A 17,980-nucleotide genomic window follows, 5' to 3' on the forward strand; every position below is an offset into this window, starting at 1 on the left:
CGTTACCTCGTGTAACCGATATCGTGGTTGGCAATGGATTCATGAATTACACAATAAATGTTATAATCTTTATATTATCTTGTCTGAGTTACGTTACAGGAAAACAAGTTTGTCATATTTGCAATTGGAAAGAGAACTAGATATTAAATACATAGTTATAGTATAAGTAATTATCATCAGAGTCACAATCTATGTGGTTCTTGATAAAAAATAAATAAATAAATAAAAAAACAATGATCAGGATAAACTCAAAATTCCAGATTTAAATATGCAAAAAAAAAAAAAAAAAAAGAGAGTCACTGATTATTAGACCTTTATAGACCTTTCAGTTGTCTGTATAATGGCGGTTGATGGTCTCTATTTTTCCATGTTTTTTATGATGCAATTTCTCTCCTCTCTAAACCTGGCCTTCCGAAACTCCACTTTGACTTTATCCAGCGTTCCAGGGATGAAGATCAGATCCAGCGCGGTCATGGCCAAAGCTTTGGCGGTACGCAGGGTATAAACCTGAGCTTCATCTGCACCTGCGAGAGCAATACAGTCACAACATTCTTGTGAAATGTGTGCACAGAATCTTTCCTTCACATGAACTGGGAGACCTGGTCCAGCATGATAATGCAACCTGTGGAATATCTTGAATGACCTGCCGTAGAGCTCAAAAAATGAATTTGAGTAAATGTACTTCGTTCCTGTGATTTTTTTTGGCTATTTTCCAGGTTTTACTGATTTGTGCCTCTGCTGAAGAAGTCATTAACACCCTCCTACTTGCATCTGCTGCCTGTGAGCAACTTGAAGTCAGTTTTACAGTAAGGGATCTACACTTTAATGATTTTCAGGTACTTTTTTTTTTTAAATCTCATACGAATTTCCACAGAATCTATTGAAACATCTTCCCAGAAGTTTGGAGGTTCTTATTAAAGCAAATAGGGAACAGCATGTTCAACCAATCACACGCTCAGGTGTCCACAAACTTGTCCATATAGTGTGGATGTGAAACTTTGCGTAGTGTATGAATAACATTATTACACAGAGCTCTTTGTCTTCAGACTCACCGGAAGCAGCTGTATACTCCGCTGTGTGATTCAGTGCCTCGGAGCCGATGTAGAAATAAGGGTGAATCCCTGGAACGGCGTGACTCACGTTCCCGAAATCTGTAGAGCCTGATAGAGGAACCACAAATCGTGATGAACTCGCGTGTTATGTAACCAATTAACGTGTGTATTGGCGTTCTTTTCCACCACAGCTGATCATGCAAAGGGAAGAAAACCCTTTTTTTCTGTTGTGTAGTTATTACTTTACCTGAAAAACCCTCTGTGGTAAACTTCATTCCGAGAGCTTTCCCGTTCTGCTCATACAGGTCTTCCAGGGTGCCGTTCCTCAGGACTTCATAAAACTCGTTCTTATCGAACAGGAGCTCGACCTGCAAGACAAGAGCGGTTTTTCATTTCATGACCGTCCGATCCTGATGCTTTATACACTGTAATTAGACATGCACGATATGGACAAAAGTTTGTGGACACAAGACTAAGATTGGGATGTGCTTCTTATTAAACATCCAATTCCACATTAGCTCCTATAATAATCTCCACTCTTCTGGGAAAATGTTCCACTAGATTTTGTGGAGATTTGTGCTCACTTGGTGACATTAGTAAAGTCGGGTACTGATGTAGGTTCCAAATTTATCCCAAAAATGTTGAATAGGGTTTTATACAGTGAGGAAAATAAGTATTTGAACACGCTGCTATTTTGCAAGTTCTCCCACTTAGAAATCATCGTAGGTGCATGTCCACTGTGAGAGACATAATCTTAAAAAAAAAAATAATCCAGAAATCACAATATATGATTTTTTAACTATTTATTTGTATGATACAGCTGCAAATAAGTATTTGAACACCTGTCTATCAGCTAGAATTCTGACCCTCAAAGACCTGTTAGTCTGCCTTTAAAATGTCCACCTCCACTACATTTATTATCCTAGATTAGATGCACCTGTTTGAGGTCGTTAGCAGCATAAAGACACCTGTCCACCCCATACAATCAGTAAGAATCCAACTACTAACATGGCCAAGACCAAAGAGCTGTCCAAAGACATTAGAGACAAAATTGTACACCTCCACAAGGCTGGAAAGGGCTACGGGGAAATTGCCAAGCAGCTTGGTGAAAAAAGGTCCACTGTTGGAGCAATCATTAGAAAATGGAAGAAGCTAAACATGACTGTCAATCGCCCTCGGACTGGGGCTCCATGCAAGATCTCACCTCGTGGGGTCTCAATGATCCTAAGGAAGGTGAGAAATGAGCCCAGAACTACACGGGAGAGGATGGTCAATGACCTGAAAAGAGCTGGGATCACCGTTTCCAAGGTTACTGTTGGTAATACACTAAGACGTCATGGTTTGAAATCATGCATGGCACGGAAGGTTCCCCTGCTTGAACCAGCACGTGTCCAGGCACGTCTTAAGTTTGCCAATGACCATTTGGATGATCCAGAGGAGTCATGGGAGAAGGTCATGTGGTCAGATGAGACCAAAGTAGAACTTTTGGGTCATAATTCCACTAAACATGTTTGGAGGAAGAAGATTGATGAGTACCATCCCAAGAACACCATCCCTACTGTGAAGCATGGGGGTGGTAGCATCATGCTTTGCGGGTGTTTTTCTGCACATGGGACAGGGCGACTGCACTGTATTAAGAGAGGATGACCGGGGCCATGTATTGCGAGATTTTGGGGAACAACCTCCTTCCCTCAGTTAGAGCATTGAAGATGGGTCGAGGCTGGGTCTTCCAACATGACAATGACCCGAAGCACACAGCCAGGATAACCAAGGAGTGGCTCTGTAAGAAGCATATCAAGGTTCTGGCGTGGCCTAGCCAGTCTCCAGACCTAAACCCAATAGAGAATCTTTGGAGGGAGCTCAAACTCCATGTTTCTCAGCAACAGGCCAGAAACCTGACTGATCTAGAGAAGATCTTTGTGGAGGAGTGGGCCAAAATCCCTCCTGCAGTGTGTTCAAACCTGGTGAAAAACTACAGGAAATGTTTGACCTCTGTAATTGCAAACAAAGGCTCCTGTACCAAATATTGACATTGACTTTCTCAGGTGTTCAAATACTTATTTGCAGCTGTATCATACAAATAAACAGTTAAAAAAATCATACATTGTGATTTTTCGGGTTTTTTTTTTTAGATTATGTCTCTCACAGTGGACATGCACCTACGATGACAATTTCAGACCCCTCCATGATTTCTAAGTGGGAGAACTTGCAAAATATCAGGGTGTTCAAATACTTATTTTCCTCACTGTGTGTGTGTGTGTGTGTGTGTGTGTGTGTGTGTGTGTGTGTATATATATATATATATATATATATATATATATGGAGATTGAAGCTCTGTAGCACTCAGGTATAACAATACTTTGGTCTCTACAGTGTATTCTATATATTTTTACATCAAACACATATGGTCAGGTCATTTTGACTCGAGATCCATTATTTCCCGGACAAGTGTGTGTGGGAGTGAGAACCATCGCAACGAACCTCACATCCCGTGGCCAGAGCGGCGGCGCGAAAACAGGCCTCGGCTTTGTCTCTGATGTCGGGCAGGTCTTGGTGCGACGAGGTGCGCAAGTAATACTCCAGCTCGGTGTAGTCCGGGATGATGTTGGGTTTCACACCTCCATGTTTTATGATACCTGAGTCACACAAGACACGCTGCTTCAGACACTCATCATGACATGGACTGTTGCGTATATAGATGTGTGCTGTATTAAAGATTTTTTTTTAACCAATTGGGATCTTTGCTGATCGTGTTGTATTTCATGATCTACAAACACTAAGGTCACTCCAATGTCACTGGTAATATGTAATATAACTTTCTTCTACCATTGAAGTTTCTCCGTGGGCATCCAAATATCAGAAATTTGAACAGCACCGTCTTAATTAGGTTTATTACAAACTGGATAGGAAATCCATAAACTGGATGTGGGAATGGAAAAATCAAGACTTAAATGTGTTTTCTGAACACTAACACAAAGCACGTACAAAAAAAAAAAAAAAAAAAGTTACCTCAAAGATTGAGGAACACAAAATGTATTAGACGCTTTAGGATGCGGTAGCATGGAATCTTATTGTCAGGTGTCCACAAACTTTTGCCGCTACAATATACACGTTAAAAAAACTCCCAAAAAATCAGCTACAAATAAAGCATGATGCCTGAGCTTCCAATATCCACTTCCCTTTATTAGGCGCGATGAGGAGGACGTACGTTGACGGCGTTTAATAACGCAAACTCACCGTGGATCCTCCAGTCAGGTCTGAGCTGTTGGCGTAGTGACGAGATGTTACTGTAGGCCAGGACGGCTGCATCTAGAGCATTTACTCCTTCCCAGGGATATGCTGATGCATGAGATGCACGCCCGTGGTACTTCACCAGCACGCTGCCAATTTAAAGGAATTAACAATAAATCAGCGCCTGCTGCTTTTACATCACGTCATAAACATCCTCAGGATCACCTAGTCGGGTTTGTTCTTTCTACATCCTGTCTTTCAAGTTAAAGAGGTGCGCCTCGATTGTTTGTGCATCCTCATAATAATATACTGTACATCCTGCAAACTCGCAAAATGGACGTGTTCGCAATAAATATTAATATTAATAAAAATTAATCAAATACCTTTACGTAATTTATCCATTCCCGTCGACGGTATACATTGAGAATTCACGGGGTACCAAAATCAAAAAGCCAAATAAAGACGATGTTTAGAATTTACCCCTGTATAGCCATGGCTGGTAGATAGGCAGCATTCTTCTGAGTGGGATGAGCCATAAACACCACGTGGAGACCCTCGAAAGCTCCTTCTCGCAGCAAATCCACTTTCCCGCCCCCATCCTCTTCTGCTGGAGTGCCCAACACGGTTATCTAAAAAAATAAATCGTTAGCAATCGCTTAATCTATTTGGGACAAAAAACAATGTAATGTGCACTGAAAAGCAAGTTGAGAGTTCAAGCAAGAGCAAAAGGATCTACAAAACTACCACAGTCTGTATACACCGTACAAAGCTTAGATACACGAACTAGAGGTCAACCAATTCATCGGTTTTGCTGATTAATTGTCACCGATAGTTAATTGCTGGAACTATCTGCAAAAATCCATCCCGATAGTTTTTCCGGGTTGCGTTATACAGTGCGAGAGCACCCTCTAGAGGTGAATCACTGACCCTACGTGCTGTTTATTTGAAGTGTCTTTTTGTGGATTTTTTTTTATCATCTTAGATGTAACTGTTTTTATTTATTTGGAGTGTTTTTTTGTTTCAATTTAAATGCATGTATTTACCTTAATATTTTGTAATATATTCATACATTTCCACAACACATTTTTATGATTGTAAGAAAGTGGAAAAATAAATGTGGGAAAAGTACTTTATTTTTGTCATTGTTATGTACTATTTTACATGGAGTGTTTGGGTTTATCCAGTATCCATTTTAAAAACTATTGGATGATGGTTAGGTTATCCGCGAGTACGATCCAACCAAGCCTTCTTTAAAATGCACTATCAGTTGACATCTAATATAAATATGCATGTAATTTTTTATATATTTCTCTTTAGTGGGTTAGAATAAATGCCTGTTTCTTTCTTTGCTATGGGGAAAAACATATCATAGATTTAAATAAATAGCTTGTAAATTGGAATCTTTATTTCAAATTTCCACAAAGTGGAATAAATGATAGAAATAAGTTTGATTATTTTTCCCCATAAATCCCTACTAAGCAAATATTCTTCAGAGATGTTGCTCCATTAGATTTAGTGAGATTTCATTCAGCTACAAGGATGTTAGGAAAGTCAGGTACTTGGGAAGTTTGGGAAAAGACCACATACAACTCGGAAAGTCAGGCGTCCCAACACTTTTGTCCATAAAGTGTATTTAAGTTGAAATACAAAAATAATGTCTCTTGTCGCCCTCTAGTAGCTTTCTGAAGCACAATTTATAAAACTGGAATTTTTCCAGTCACTTTTTTGCTTTTACCTTCACATCAAAAGCGCTTGAAAGTTACAGTAACAGAGTCAGGTGATGTGCTGTAAACTGTTATAACACACCATTTACTGGCAGTTTTTATGTGGTGCAATGCTCATTTTCATGCTTTGTACTAAAAATATTAACTGGAAGTTGTTCTGTAAATCAAGGCAGCCAACACTTACCAGCAATTTTCATGTAAATATATGCTAAAACAGTCTCATAACTTGATTCTGGAAGCACTCACAGTGTGACTATACCAGTGGTGGGCTGTTAATTTCATACTCAGGCCTTTAGTGGTGTCCAACCTGATTTAATACACCTCTTAATACCATCATTATGACAGCATGGCATCAATATTACAGACAAAGTACAGTAAAACAGAGCACAGCATCGCAGACAGGAATCTCATACCGAGAGTGAATGGCTTTACTAAATTAGGAAACCCAGTGAACACAATTCACAAGTCTCCTTTCACTGAAACCACAGCTGCCCTGCCCGCATACAACCTCATAAAATGACCCCGGGCTTTTTTTCCCCCTGCATTATAGTTTTCCGAGGGGATTTGTAACTAAGGCAAATTGTGTGTTTTGGTGCAAATTCTACAGGTAAGCAAACGCAAAAGGATTCACGGTTCTTGAAAAAGCTTAACAACTGTTTTGGCCAAACTTTCTGCGAGATGTCCAGCTTTTTTCTTGAAATGTCCTTGCAAGTTGATTTCTTCTCCTCTGTCGGCCATTGTGGAAAAAAAAAAAAACGTCTATCAAATCCACACGGATATATTTGAGCGTGTGCAGTTTGCTACAGATGAGGGTTGGAGCTCGGACTATTACGCTCTTTGACCATCCAATCAAAGGACGTGCAAAAAGTCTGACGTTATCGGATGCCTTCTAGGCGGCTTCGGAGTGGCCAAATCGCAGTCTGATTGGTTCAAGACTGCTGAAATCTGATTGGGTAGGTTCTCTAACCAAAAATTACACTCCTTGAAGATCTGAGAGAAACGCAATGAAATTAAGGGAATAATTAAACACATATTCAAAGACAAGTCAGTGATACTGATAGTCAACCAAAGAAGGTTTTGAAGGCACTGACCGCCCTCCACTGTAATATACATGCGGATCATTTGAACCAGAACAGTGCAGTGTGTATGGTTTGAATGATAAATGCTGTATAACACGCTTAATTGGCGCACCTTAGTTGGAACAGGACACGCCCCCTCGCTCTCCAGCGCCGCCTTCAGGCCGAGTGCTGCAGCTGCTCCGCTCTCTGCTATCAGGTTGTGACCGCAAGCGTGACCTAAAGCAGGCAGAGCATCATACTCACACAGGAAGCCCACATTCACACCAGAGCCACCGTCTACCCCATCTACACCTCCCCACGTGGCGCGAAAAGCCGTTTCTAGTTTATAGTGTTCCTCCACGGTCCATCCTTTCTCCTGCTTGAAAAAGTGGACCAGAGTTTCATGGGCATGTCTTTCCCCATAAGCCAGCTCGGGGTGACTCCATATCGCGTCTCCAAGCCGATGCAGCTTCTCCTTGCCCTCGTCAATGGAAGAGCAAACATGCTGCTTTAGCGCTTGGAGTTTCTCGGCCATTTTGCAACACAAGACGCTTGCTTATTAATAAGCCTCAAAGTCCAAACACTAATTCCGAGTTTGCTTTGAAATCACAACCTGTAATTCCCATCAGAGAAGTGGAAAAAACAAAAACCACTTCAACTCGGAATTTTAACTCGGAGTCTTTAGTTAGCGAGTGACGTCAAAACAAGATGGCGGCGCACACTGGGCCCGGCAATAAAGTTCACAACTAATTCTGCCTTCGAATTAAATCACACTCCGGCACATGATCTGCTTACATTTTACCCACACAGACCTACAAATAACATTATTCCTTTATTATTTCATTTATGTACTGGTTTAATGTACCATCTCGCCCTGCTAACTCCCGGTTCCGACCTCGAACACGCCGAGGTGGGAAATGACGTCATTGTCAAGCGCCTGGAACCCAGTGTGCTCGCAGCGCCCACGTGATCCTATAAACCTTTCAATACTGTACACCGTTACATAGAGGATCTTTTTATAATGACATATAATGTAAAAAAAAAAAATTGTTTAAATTAAAAATAGTCAAACATACTGCTTTGAAAATCAGCCAATAAATATAAGCTACTTAATTTTACAGATTATTATTATTATTATTATTATTATTATTATATTTTAAAGCTACAGGCCATATCATGATAGTCTTTACGTCAACACTTTAACATACATTGTGCAATTGAATCCGCACTGCAACTAATTCAAACCGATTTCACCTCACAAAATGACAATAAGTCGAAGCCTACAGATTTTAATCGCCTACTTTGGTGCATAGAAACAAAAGGAACATGAATGTGTTGATACCATCATTTTTATGCTATAAAAAGGTGGACTGATTCAGGGAGAACACCAATGAAGGCCTGGGTGTGAATTGCACGGCCTGCCACTGGTATATTCACACTGCGAGTGCTTCCAGGTTTGATAACAAAAATGTGCAAAAAAAAAAAGGCATTTAGTGCACCTAATATCGATTCGCTTCCAAGGCTTTCCATTAATATTGATATGAAATGCTAAAACGCTTTCAAAGTGACTGACTAAAGCCCTTCTCCCCTGATCAAGAATGAGTCCTGGTGGTTCCCATATTTTACAGCTGATGAAGGCCACTGTGCTGATTGTGACCTTCGATGCTGCAGGAATGTTTCTGCACCTTTTTACCTCGATACAATCCTGTCTCGGGGGGGTCTACAGACAATTCTCTGGACTTCATGGCTTGCTTTGTGCTCTGACATGCACTGTTAACTGTGGGACCTTCTATAGACAGGTGTGATCCTTTCCAAATAATGTCCAATCAGAATTTACCACACGTGGACTCTAATCAAGTTGCAGAAACATCTGATGCATTCATTCATTCATTCATTTTCTCCCGCTTATCCGTAATTCGGGTCGCGGGGGCAGCAGTCTAAGCAGGCCCCCGCCTTCGACTGCTGCCCAATCCTCACAGCACCGTCGCTTACGGTCCCTCCTGCAGGTGGTGAGCCCACGGGAAGGCGGCCCCACGTCACTCCGACGTCACGGACCTTGATATTTTCCTCGTAAGGGCCCCCTGGAGCATAGAGGGTTAAGGGCCTTGCTCAAGGGCCCAAGAGTGGCAGCTTGGCGATACCAGGGCTTGAACCCCAGACCTTCCGATCGGCAACCCAGCGCCTTAAACGCTGGAGCCACCACTCCCCCCCTCACCCCTTACAGGTGCTGTAAACATCTGATGCAACCGAACTTAATTTTGAGTGTCATGGCAAAAGCTTTCTTTTCACATTACATTTGAGTAATATACTCTGTATTCCTATTTAATACTCGTTTTGTCTCATATTGTCTGTGTTGTATGTCTAAGCGAATATTATTTATGTCTGTACTTTTGAAAGGGCACCAAACATCTGGTTCCAAATTCCTTGTGTGTGTCAACACACAAACAATAAAACCGTTGCAGTTCGCAGCTCGGTCGCTAGGTGGCTCCCGAATGAGGAAGTGAATGAGCGCAACGCAGCAGCGGATTGAGGAAGCGAGCGCCAGTCCAGCTGTTTTGACGCCTGGGTGTAGCGGGTGAACGTGGATAGAAGGAGAGAGAAGAGAAGGAAAAAATCGTGGATTAGGCATCATGTCGAAGAACACCGTGTCCGACCGATTTCGCAAAGTAGATGTGGATGAATACGACGAGAACAAGTTTGTAGACGAGGAGGATGGAGCAGAGAACCAGCTGGGTCCGGATGAAGCAGAAGTGGACTCCCTGATCAGACAATATCCTTCCTAAGAGCTCTGCATGGTGCTTTTATTGCATTTTATTTGATTCTCAATCGATCCTGGTTATCTGCGTACACTTATTTACTTCATTTCAGGATAGAAATATATATTCTAAGGTTGCAGGATTCATGCATGGGAATCCTTAGAATGGCTTTGGTATTGCAATGCATTTCTGATTTCCAGATTATGTAATACAACCTGGAGAAAAAAATGCAGATAGACAATCACGTTATGTTGTCTATGATATTATACACCAGAAATGTGAATGTGCTTTTGACCACATTGATCCTTCTGATAATGTGTCCATTTCGAAACAACTTCCTATATACAAGGAGTGCACTTAAATATGATGTATGTGCTGAGGTTTATTTAGGGTTTGGAGGTTGGATTTGGCTCCACACCTTCGTCCGTAATCCAGCGTCTCGTCCTCTTAGAGGAGTCTGGTGGATGTCTGGACATGTCTTCCAACCACATTCCTGAGATTGAAGGGTTTTTTTTTTATCATGAGAGCTGCATGCTTTGTAATGGAAGGCCACACCGAGAGGTTTGGAGCTTGAGTTCATATCGAGTGTATGTCGTTGTGCAGCTCTTTCGAGTTGAGGAAGTCGATTTCTTCTCCATATATGACCACTGTGGGTGAGAGTGTAGCTCACTTCCTGTTTCTAGATGACTGCTGTTTGGACTTCATGCAGACTAAATGCAATTGTTTTTCGATGTCATTCTTTTATAATAAATCGCTTTTTTTTTTTACGCCTTAACTCCTGGTCTGTAAAGGGAACCTCACGGAAGCTTTGAAGGCCGTGCTGAAAAACCCGCCGATCAATACCAAGAATCAGAACGTCAAGGTGAGCACTGATTGGTCGGTTGGTTTGGCAGTGAATAACAGTACATGCAGCAAAGATTATGGACACATGACCTTGACATCACTTACTTTTGAAGGTCCCATTCCACATTTAGTACCCGTTTGCTTTCATAACGTCCGCTCTTCCAGGAAGATTTGATAGAGATTTGTACTCATTCAGATACAAAGGTGTTTGTAAATTTAGGTATTGCTGTAGGCCTGGAGTGATGTTCCAATTCCAATTGTTTTGAGGTTAGAGCTCTATACCAGGCCATTCAAAATCTGGGGTCCAAGCGCAGGGTCAGCCATGATACAGCACCCCTGGAGTCAAGAAGGTGAACAGCCTTGCTCAATAACCCTACAGTGGGTGCTTAGTAAACCCCCTGACCTTACGCATAATAACCCAAAACCTTAACCATGGAGTATAGCGCATTTTAACAGCCATTCGGTCATGTAAGGAAGTGACGTCTATAGTCCTTGGACATCTTTGGGTATCGTAATTCGTAATGTTCCATCTGGACCCTGTGTGTATAAGACTGTAGGAAGGACATTACTCATATTACACATACAGATGGAAATGTCAGGTGTCCCAATACTTTTGTCCATATTGCATATCTATATAGGATTGCGCTATATAGATATTCTATCATTGCTGTCTGTTGTATTAAACACACATCTCTGGTTACAATACAAATAAAAGTTATAGAAAAGGGTTGTTGTTGGAACAAAGAGCCACGGCTTGATTCATGAATTCCTCCAGGACCGTGCTGAAGGCCTGGTTCTAAAAGTGCTCAGCGCCTTCAAGGCGAGTGACATCGAGAAAGGAGTGCAGTCTCTGGATAAGAACGGCGTAGACCTGCTGATGAAGTACATCTACAAGGGCTTCGAGCAGCCGTCAGAAAACAGCAGCGCCATCCTGCTCCAGTGGCACGAAAAGGTACTGCAGTGCTAATCTGGTCTCGAGTCTCAGCCCAGCACAGTTTTTCCTGCTATATAGCACTGCGAGCTGGCGTGAAATTGTAGATATTTGTATCTATGCGCTCTAATCAGCTTTCTGTTATTTGATTGTACCACAGACGTAAAGAGGATTTTATTTTTCAGCAATGCTTAATTTTTTTTTTATTTAGGGCGTGGTTAAAGCCAGTCGCTAACAACGTGTGTGTGTTTTTGATGTTGCGATATAGGTCTTGGTCTTAAAATGTCTTAAATTTGACTTGGTGAAACACTTTTTTTTATAAATAACTTTTTTTTTAATATCCCTTGGGGGTTGGTCCGTATATTGTCACGTGCGTCAACCAGCATACTATATTACTATTATTCCCATTATATGATTTAATTATTAATTTAATTACATATATAATGGCAATGCAACTCACAATTATGCAATTAGGGGAAAAAAATGCGACTGAACTGCACTTTATTCTTTAAATAATTCAACATTTATTCTTATTATACGTTAATCTATAATTAGATAATTTAAATATTCATTATTATTATTATTATTATTATTATTATTATATCATTTTGAAAGTTTAACATACAACCCCTATTAAGGAAGGGATGTACGGTAAATATATCGTTTACGATAATATCGTAATTGTTTTAACGATGCCGGTAAAATCGAGAACATCGCAAAACCCAAACACCACACCTAGCAGCGTGCACGCCTACATCACGTGATGAAGTCCAGTTAGGTTACAGCAGTGCGCGTGCGCATTTAGAGTGCGTTCAGAGTGAATCACTGCATGATTTAAAATACATTAAGAATTATAAAAATTTACATATTGGTCTAAAAAATGTGTACATTTCTACCATTTCATAAAGTTAATCAATATCACACAAAAAGTGCCATTTTCACCGAAAAAATAATCATGATTACACAAGTGATACAGATTTTACACAACAGTTGAAATAAACAATATGGTAATATTAGTAGACTTTACGTTTACTCCACATTGCCTGCTTTAGCTGTTTCGCCACCAAAAATAATTCCAAACAAACTTACAGTGATATTTTGCGTCTCTGAGCAGCATGATTGTGTTTGGTTCCTGAATGAATCACCGGTTTAAATGACTCGGTTCAATCGCAATGATTCACTTATTTAGAAACAGTGATGTGCTGCCACCTATTGGCGTTTTTTTTATTTCACATTTAAAATACAGACAGCCCCGAATTACGGTGGTTCGATTTACGATTTTTCGATCTTGCGATGACGATATCGATACGACAAAATTGTAAACATTTTAAAATTTTCGGCTGACATTTTCATTTTCATACAATGCGTTGCGATGAGGCCATGGTGTACACAGGATGTACACAGGATTTGCATTTCACGCAACATTGATGCACCAAAAAAAATAAATTACAGAATCTCCCAGACATTGTTCAATATTTAAAAGTGTGCCACTTACGGATCGTGGAAATTGAAATCTGTCGCAAGGGGGTTGGATTTATTCACGCATGTTAAAAATATCGATGAAAAGCTTCAAATTATTATTTACAGCATTATCATGATCATCTGTATGTTTTCTTATTGGGAGAAAACCGGTAGTTCTATGTGTAATCAGACTTTGAGCACCCCCATATAACCAAAATGGTATGCGCCAAGTTTAATAACATCTCAGCAAATAACTGCGAGATTGGTAGTCGAATCAGGATTCCACTATTCAGGGTATTTCAGATGTTTTTCTTTTTCTTCCCTTAGGCTCTCTCTGCAGGAGGTGTGGGCTGCATCGTCAGAGTACTGACCGCACGGAAAACCGTTTAAACCCCGACCTTTCAATTCCACGCCACAGGAGGGCGACACCTGCCTGTGCATTCAGAACAAAGGCGACATTTTTTACAGGGTGCTGCAAATGACACACGTCTCACATATTCGCTTCGCGATCTTTTCTTTATCGCTCACATAGACAGCTATGTCCATACACACTTCACTCAGGAAGGCATCAAGTCTTACTTTCTCAAGCAGCGTATTATGATTTGCTATTGTTTTTTTTTTTTAATATTACCTATACATTTTTAATGGTTAAGGTGTTATATGGTTACAGTAGCACCAGGCTTTTATCTGTTGTAGCTGTTTAATGTTGTATTCATTTTTTAGACAACCAAAGAGCATTGGGTGCTCGCAACACACACGGATACGTTATATATAACATATAAATGTATGACACGTCTGAACCATGTGACACTTCCTTCTCTGGACAGGGAATGACCACGTTCTTGTATAACGTATTATTATGCCATATTACATTTTCAGAATCTGTAGCGCTGGTATGCATCTACCGGCACTTTAGCGGGATCGCTTTTTGACTCATCATGGGTTATGCAAATCTTATGGAAACATTAATGCTACGGACCTCCTGTGAGTCGGAATGGCAATGGATAAAAAAAAAAAAAAAGGAACATGTTATTTTAATTATTTCTTTTGTTATTAGCTTTTTTTTCATATCAGCTGAAAAATATACCCAGCTGTGCAAAACTATTCTTAAGCTCAAACCTTTTTCGATATCTCATATACTTTATTGTTGTTTTCTCTTGTTCGACAGCCTTAGAAATTTCAAAAAGCCGGTACAATTAGTCCCAGAGTTACGATGTTACGATCTTACCTTAAAAATGGCTAAATAGCTTTAGCTTAGCCTTAGTATGTTATTTGTTCATTTAAATTCGTGCGGACGAACGGCGGTTCGCGATCTTAAGGGCGGAGCCCACGCGCATTCAGTATGCTGTGGTATCAGAAGCGTTTCGAGACTAGTTTTGTAACACGCCAGCAGATGGCAGCACAAGGCTGCTATTCTGACCACGTGCGCACCCTGTCACAGAGCAACAACATGATCTCACTTCAGATTTGGTCCTGCAGACTTCGCTCTTTTCCTGTAGATGAACATCCAGCTCAAAAGGTCACCGTTTTGACACCATTGCAGAGATCCGGTGCGACTCTCAAAAAGAGTTTTGAAAAGAAGACTTTGAGGACACATTACATTACATTTGAAGATGAAAGTTTGTATGTAGATAAGTAAAGTACTTTCTTGTAAACAGAGCGAGTCTCAAAACCTTTCGACTTCGTACGCTGCTACACTTGCCTGCCGAACACAATTTTGTCGTATCGTTATCGTACGATCGGAAAATCCTAAGTCGAACCATCATAACTCGGTGGACTACCTGTACATATTGATACGCCAGAAAAGGCAGGTTTTAAGGTTCGTTTCAGGGGCACAGACCTTCAAAGAAAGATCATGGCGTGTCGTGATAGGTTAAAAAATAGGGATTTAATGGAATGTCTCATCATTACTCGTAAGCACTTACTGGCAATCTGTGATCCAACCTCGATCACCGTTTAAAACAGTGTGGATCTGTCTCCCTCTTGTGGCCAAGTGCAAAACATACTACAAACCAAACTGGTGTACAAACTGCCTTATTGAGTATTCCTTTTTTTGTTGTTGTTTTTTTCTTACATTTGTGCTTTTGAAAATTAATTAATAAAAACATTTATACGTATGACCAACCGAACTTTGTTTTTTTTTTTTACAGCGGTACACCACACATCAGTTGTTGTTTGTACATTTATTGTTTGCGGCAATACGGAAATCAAATGCTTATATACAGATAATAAAAAAAATAATAGATATACATCTTTATTATGCACTTATGAAACTTGTGTATAAACCTGTAATTAAAAGAAGAGGGTTCCAATGTTTTTTTCCTGTACATAGATACGAATAAAAAATAGATACGAAAAGGCTTTATAGGTGGAACGCAGTGCTTACCTGAGACATAGATTCTAGTTTTTGGAGTTCTTCTTGGTACGACACATCAAAAATGCAGCGCACACAAAACGCAATAAACACTTCCTTAAATTCTTGTTTTCAAGCACTTTCCAATAAGTTAATAGGTAGACATAGACGTACTGTATACTTGTCCTTTTTCTCATTTGTCCTTGTACGAAATTTGGCTTGTCGTAACACACGGGACCGAAATCAGAGGCTTCATCCGATCTACACCTTTCAGGCTTCACCATGGAAACCAGCCACAGGTAAAGCGGTCGGTCTTTGGAGTACCCCAGGGGTTAATGCTAAGTTTTCTTCAGCTTGGCTGCTCAATCTATGAGGCCTGATGTGAAGTCTGAAAAACGTTCTTCAAGTGGTGGATCTATAACTGAATACACAGGAATACACACATACACACACACACACACACACACATATTTAAGCACGCTCACACTCGTGCCCGTTCGTGTCGTAAAGTGCTGTCAGTAGGGATAGGCGGAGACGGCGATGTAGACTATGAAGGTGGTCTGGTACTCGATGGCCCCGTCAGTGGAGTACGATAACGCTCGGACCTTCATGCGGTAGGTGTGCGGCTCACGGAGCGGGCGTGTTGTGAACAGCACGCCTTTCAGGTTCTCGTCACGCAGGGCAAAGGGAAGCGTGGTGTCCTCGTCCACCATCAAGAAGCTGGTGCGCGGGTGGACCACACCGTCCTGGGTGTAGGCCACCAGTCGGATCAGGTCCTGGTTGGCGGCGATACCGAAGGGCAGCGAGAGCAGCTTGTACTCGAGAGCGTAGGGGCTCAGGGCACACTCGAGGTCGTTGGAAGGGCAGTTCTTCAGGCAAAAGCTGAGCGGAAAGGGGGAAAAGTGAGCTTCTCGGCTAAGATTTCTAATTTCTTAATTAGGACTAATAATCTTGATTAGAGGTCAACTGTTATTGGTTTATCGGCCCATCCAACTACTATATCCCTTCCAAAATGTATTAAACATTTCCTTACCATATGATATTGACCTTAAGTTCGAATCAATGCCATTCATGAGGATTAACATGTCTTACCCAGAATCCGGCTCTCGCTGGTAGTTAGGTGGACATGGTGTGTCAATGCACTGGTAGCTCCCTCTCATGTTGAAGCACATTCGGTTCGCTCCACACCGAATATTCTGTTCCAAGCACTCATCAATATCTATTCACAGACAGGGCAGGACACATTGGCAGCTTTTAATTAAGCGCCATGTTACCTCATTTTTTCCAAAAAAAGATTACAACGACATCATAGTAGTAGTGACTCTCTTTTTCCTTTACCTTGACATGTTTTGCCGTTGGTCATGAGGCGATAGCCACCGGGACATAAACATTTGTGGCTTCCTGGTGTGTTGACACACTCGTGCTGGCACATGTCCCTTTGTTCACACTCATTGATATCTACACATAAAAAACATACTTAATAATATGATATATTTATCATATTATTTATATAATATATATATATATATTATTTATAAATATATACATATATATTATAGTATATATTTATATACTTTCAGACTTTTTCTAAATAAAAAAATTCCGAAAACATTGGAACATCCTCTCTGGGCAAAAGTTTAGAAATGTAATTTTTGAAAACCATGGACCCCACGTCATCCGGACTAAAGATGAGAGGGACCATCTAGCTTGTTATCTGTGCTCAGTTAAAAAAGCTGCATCTCTGATGGTATAGTGGTGCATTAGTGCCAGTGGAATGGGCAGCTTGCACCTTTGGAAAGGATCCATCAATTCTGAATGGTATATACAGGTTTTAGAGCAACAAATACTTCCATCTAGAAAATGTCTTTCCCAGGGAAGGCCTTGCATATTTGAGCAAGACAAAGTCAGAATTTAACCCGATCACCAAATAATCAAATATCCAGGCCTCTTTTCCCTTTTTATTAATTGGGGTGAGTTCAAAATGCTAGAAATGTATTTCTGATTGCGGTACATGCAAATGAGACTGATAGCACATTTGCCCAGACATTCCAGACATAGAGTAGCATTCAAAACAATTACCTATGCATTTATCTGCTTCTAAAATAAAGCCAGGAGGGCATGTCTTAGTGGCCCTACGTGAGCGTGAAAGACGAGCGCTGAGCCTGTAGTCCCCACTGTCCATAGCGTAGGAGTGGTAGGTCTGAGACGTCAGACTGTGATAGCGACGCTGGGAGGAGCTTCGCTCCGGGTAAGATTGTGAGGCGCGGAAACCATACGAAAGGCTTTCGAATCTGGGTAAGCGCTCCAGCCCGGCGCAGGACTTCCCGTCCCCGAGCAAGTAGCGGCCAGGAGGGCAAGTGCACGTGTAGCTACCGGGGCTGTTCACGCACCGGAAGGCGCAGGGCATCGGCACGCGTTCGCACTCGTTTATGTCTGCTCTCATAGCAAGGCGCAGCAAAGACAGAGAGATATATAAAGAGAGGAAGATAAATAGACAGATAGAGTGAAAGAAAAACAAGGAAATGAAATGCAAACAGGGCAACATAAAGGTGAGTGGAAAGCAGTGAAAAA

The 17,980-nt window shown here is 41.0% G+C and overlaps 3 protein-coding genes across 4 annotated transcripts in view; 1 reads left to right on the forward strand and 2 right to left on the reverse strand.

Moving 5' to 3' along the window:
• Nucleotides 1-230: 230 nt before the first annotated feature.
• On the reverse strand, nucleotides 231-7,941 carry LOC310722567 (peptidase M20 domain-containing protein 2-like). The gene is made up of 7 exons (XM_083535142.1): nucleotides 7,199-7,941; nucleotides 4,764-4,912; nucleotides 4,290-4,432; nucleotides 3,534-3,688; nucleotides 1,300-1,420; nucleotides 1,053-1,160; nucleotides 231-524 (listed from the first exon to the last, which is right to left on the reverse strand). The coding sequence occupies exons 1-7, from the start codon at nucleotides 7,598-7,600 to the stop codon at nucleotides 358-360; spliced, it is 1,245 nt and encodes a 414-aa protein (XP_083391268.1). The 5' UTR covers nucleotides 7,601-7,941; the 3' UTR covers nucleotides 231-357.
• A 1,624-nt stretch (nucleotides 7,942-9,565) lies between these two features.
• On the forward strand, nucleotides 9,566-15,178 carry arpc5b (actin related protein 2/3 complex, subunit 5B). Its single transcript, XM_083535190.1, has 4 exons — nucleotides 9,566-9,834; nucleotides 10,610-10,683; nucleotides 11,440-11,616; nucleotides 13,384-15,178. Exons 1-4 carry the CDS (start codon nucleotides 9,696-9,698, stop codon nucleotides 13,444-13,446), a joined length of 453 nt encoding a protein of 150 aa, XP_083391316.1. The 5' UTR covers nucleotides 9,566-9,695; the 3' UTR covers nucleotides 13,447-15,178.
• Nucleotides 15,179-15,224: 46 nt separating this feature from the next.
• The window catches only part of hmcn1 (hemicentin 1), an 84,966-nt gene continuing 82,210 nt past the window's right edge, over nucleotides 15,225-17,980 (reverse strand). The window contains exons 104-107 of one of the 2 annotated variants that reach the window (XM_083534921.1): nucleotides 17,489-17,842; nucleotides 16,748-16,867; nucleotides 16,502-16,628; nucleotides 15,225-16,291 (exon numbers count right to left, since the gene is read on the reverse strand). In XM_083534921.1, coding sequence (XP_083391047.1) covers nucleotides 15,925-16,291; nucleotides 16,502-16,628; nucleotides 16,748-16,867; nucleotides 17,489-17,842 — 968 coding nt within the window. In that variant the 3' untranslated portion in view covers nucleotides 15,225-15,924. The remainder of the gene's footprint in view (nucleotides 16,292-16,501; nucleotides 16,629-16,747; nucleotides 16,868-17,488; nucleotides 17,843-17,980) is intronic. The other variant, XM_083534922.1, reaches the window with a different exon arrangement.

The sequence above is a fragment of the Silurus aristotelis genome (genome assembly GCF_946808225.1).
Source record: "Silurus aristotelis genome assembly, chromosome: 29".
NCBI classification, from domain to species: Eukaryota; Metazoa; Chordata; class Actinopteri; order Siluriformes; family Siluridae; genus Silurus; species Silurus aristotelis.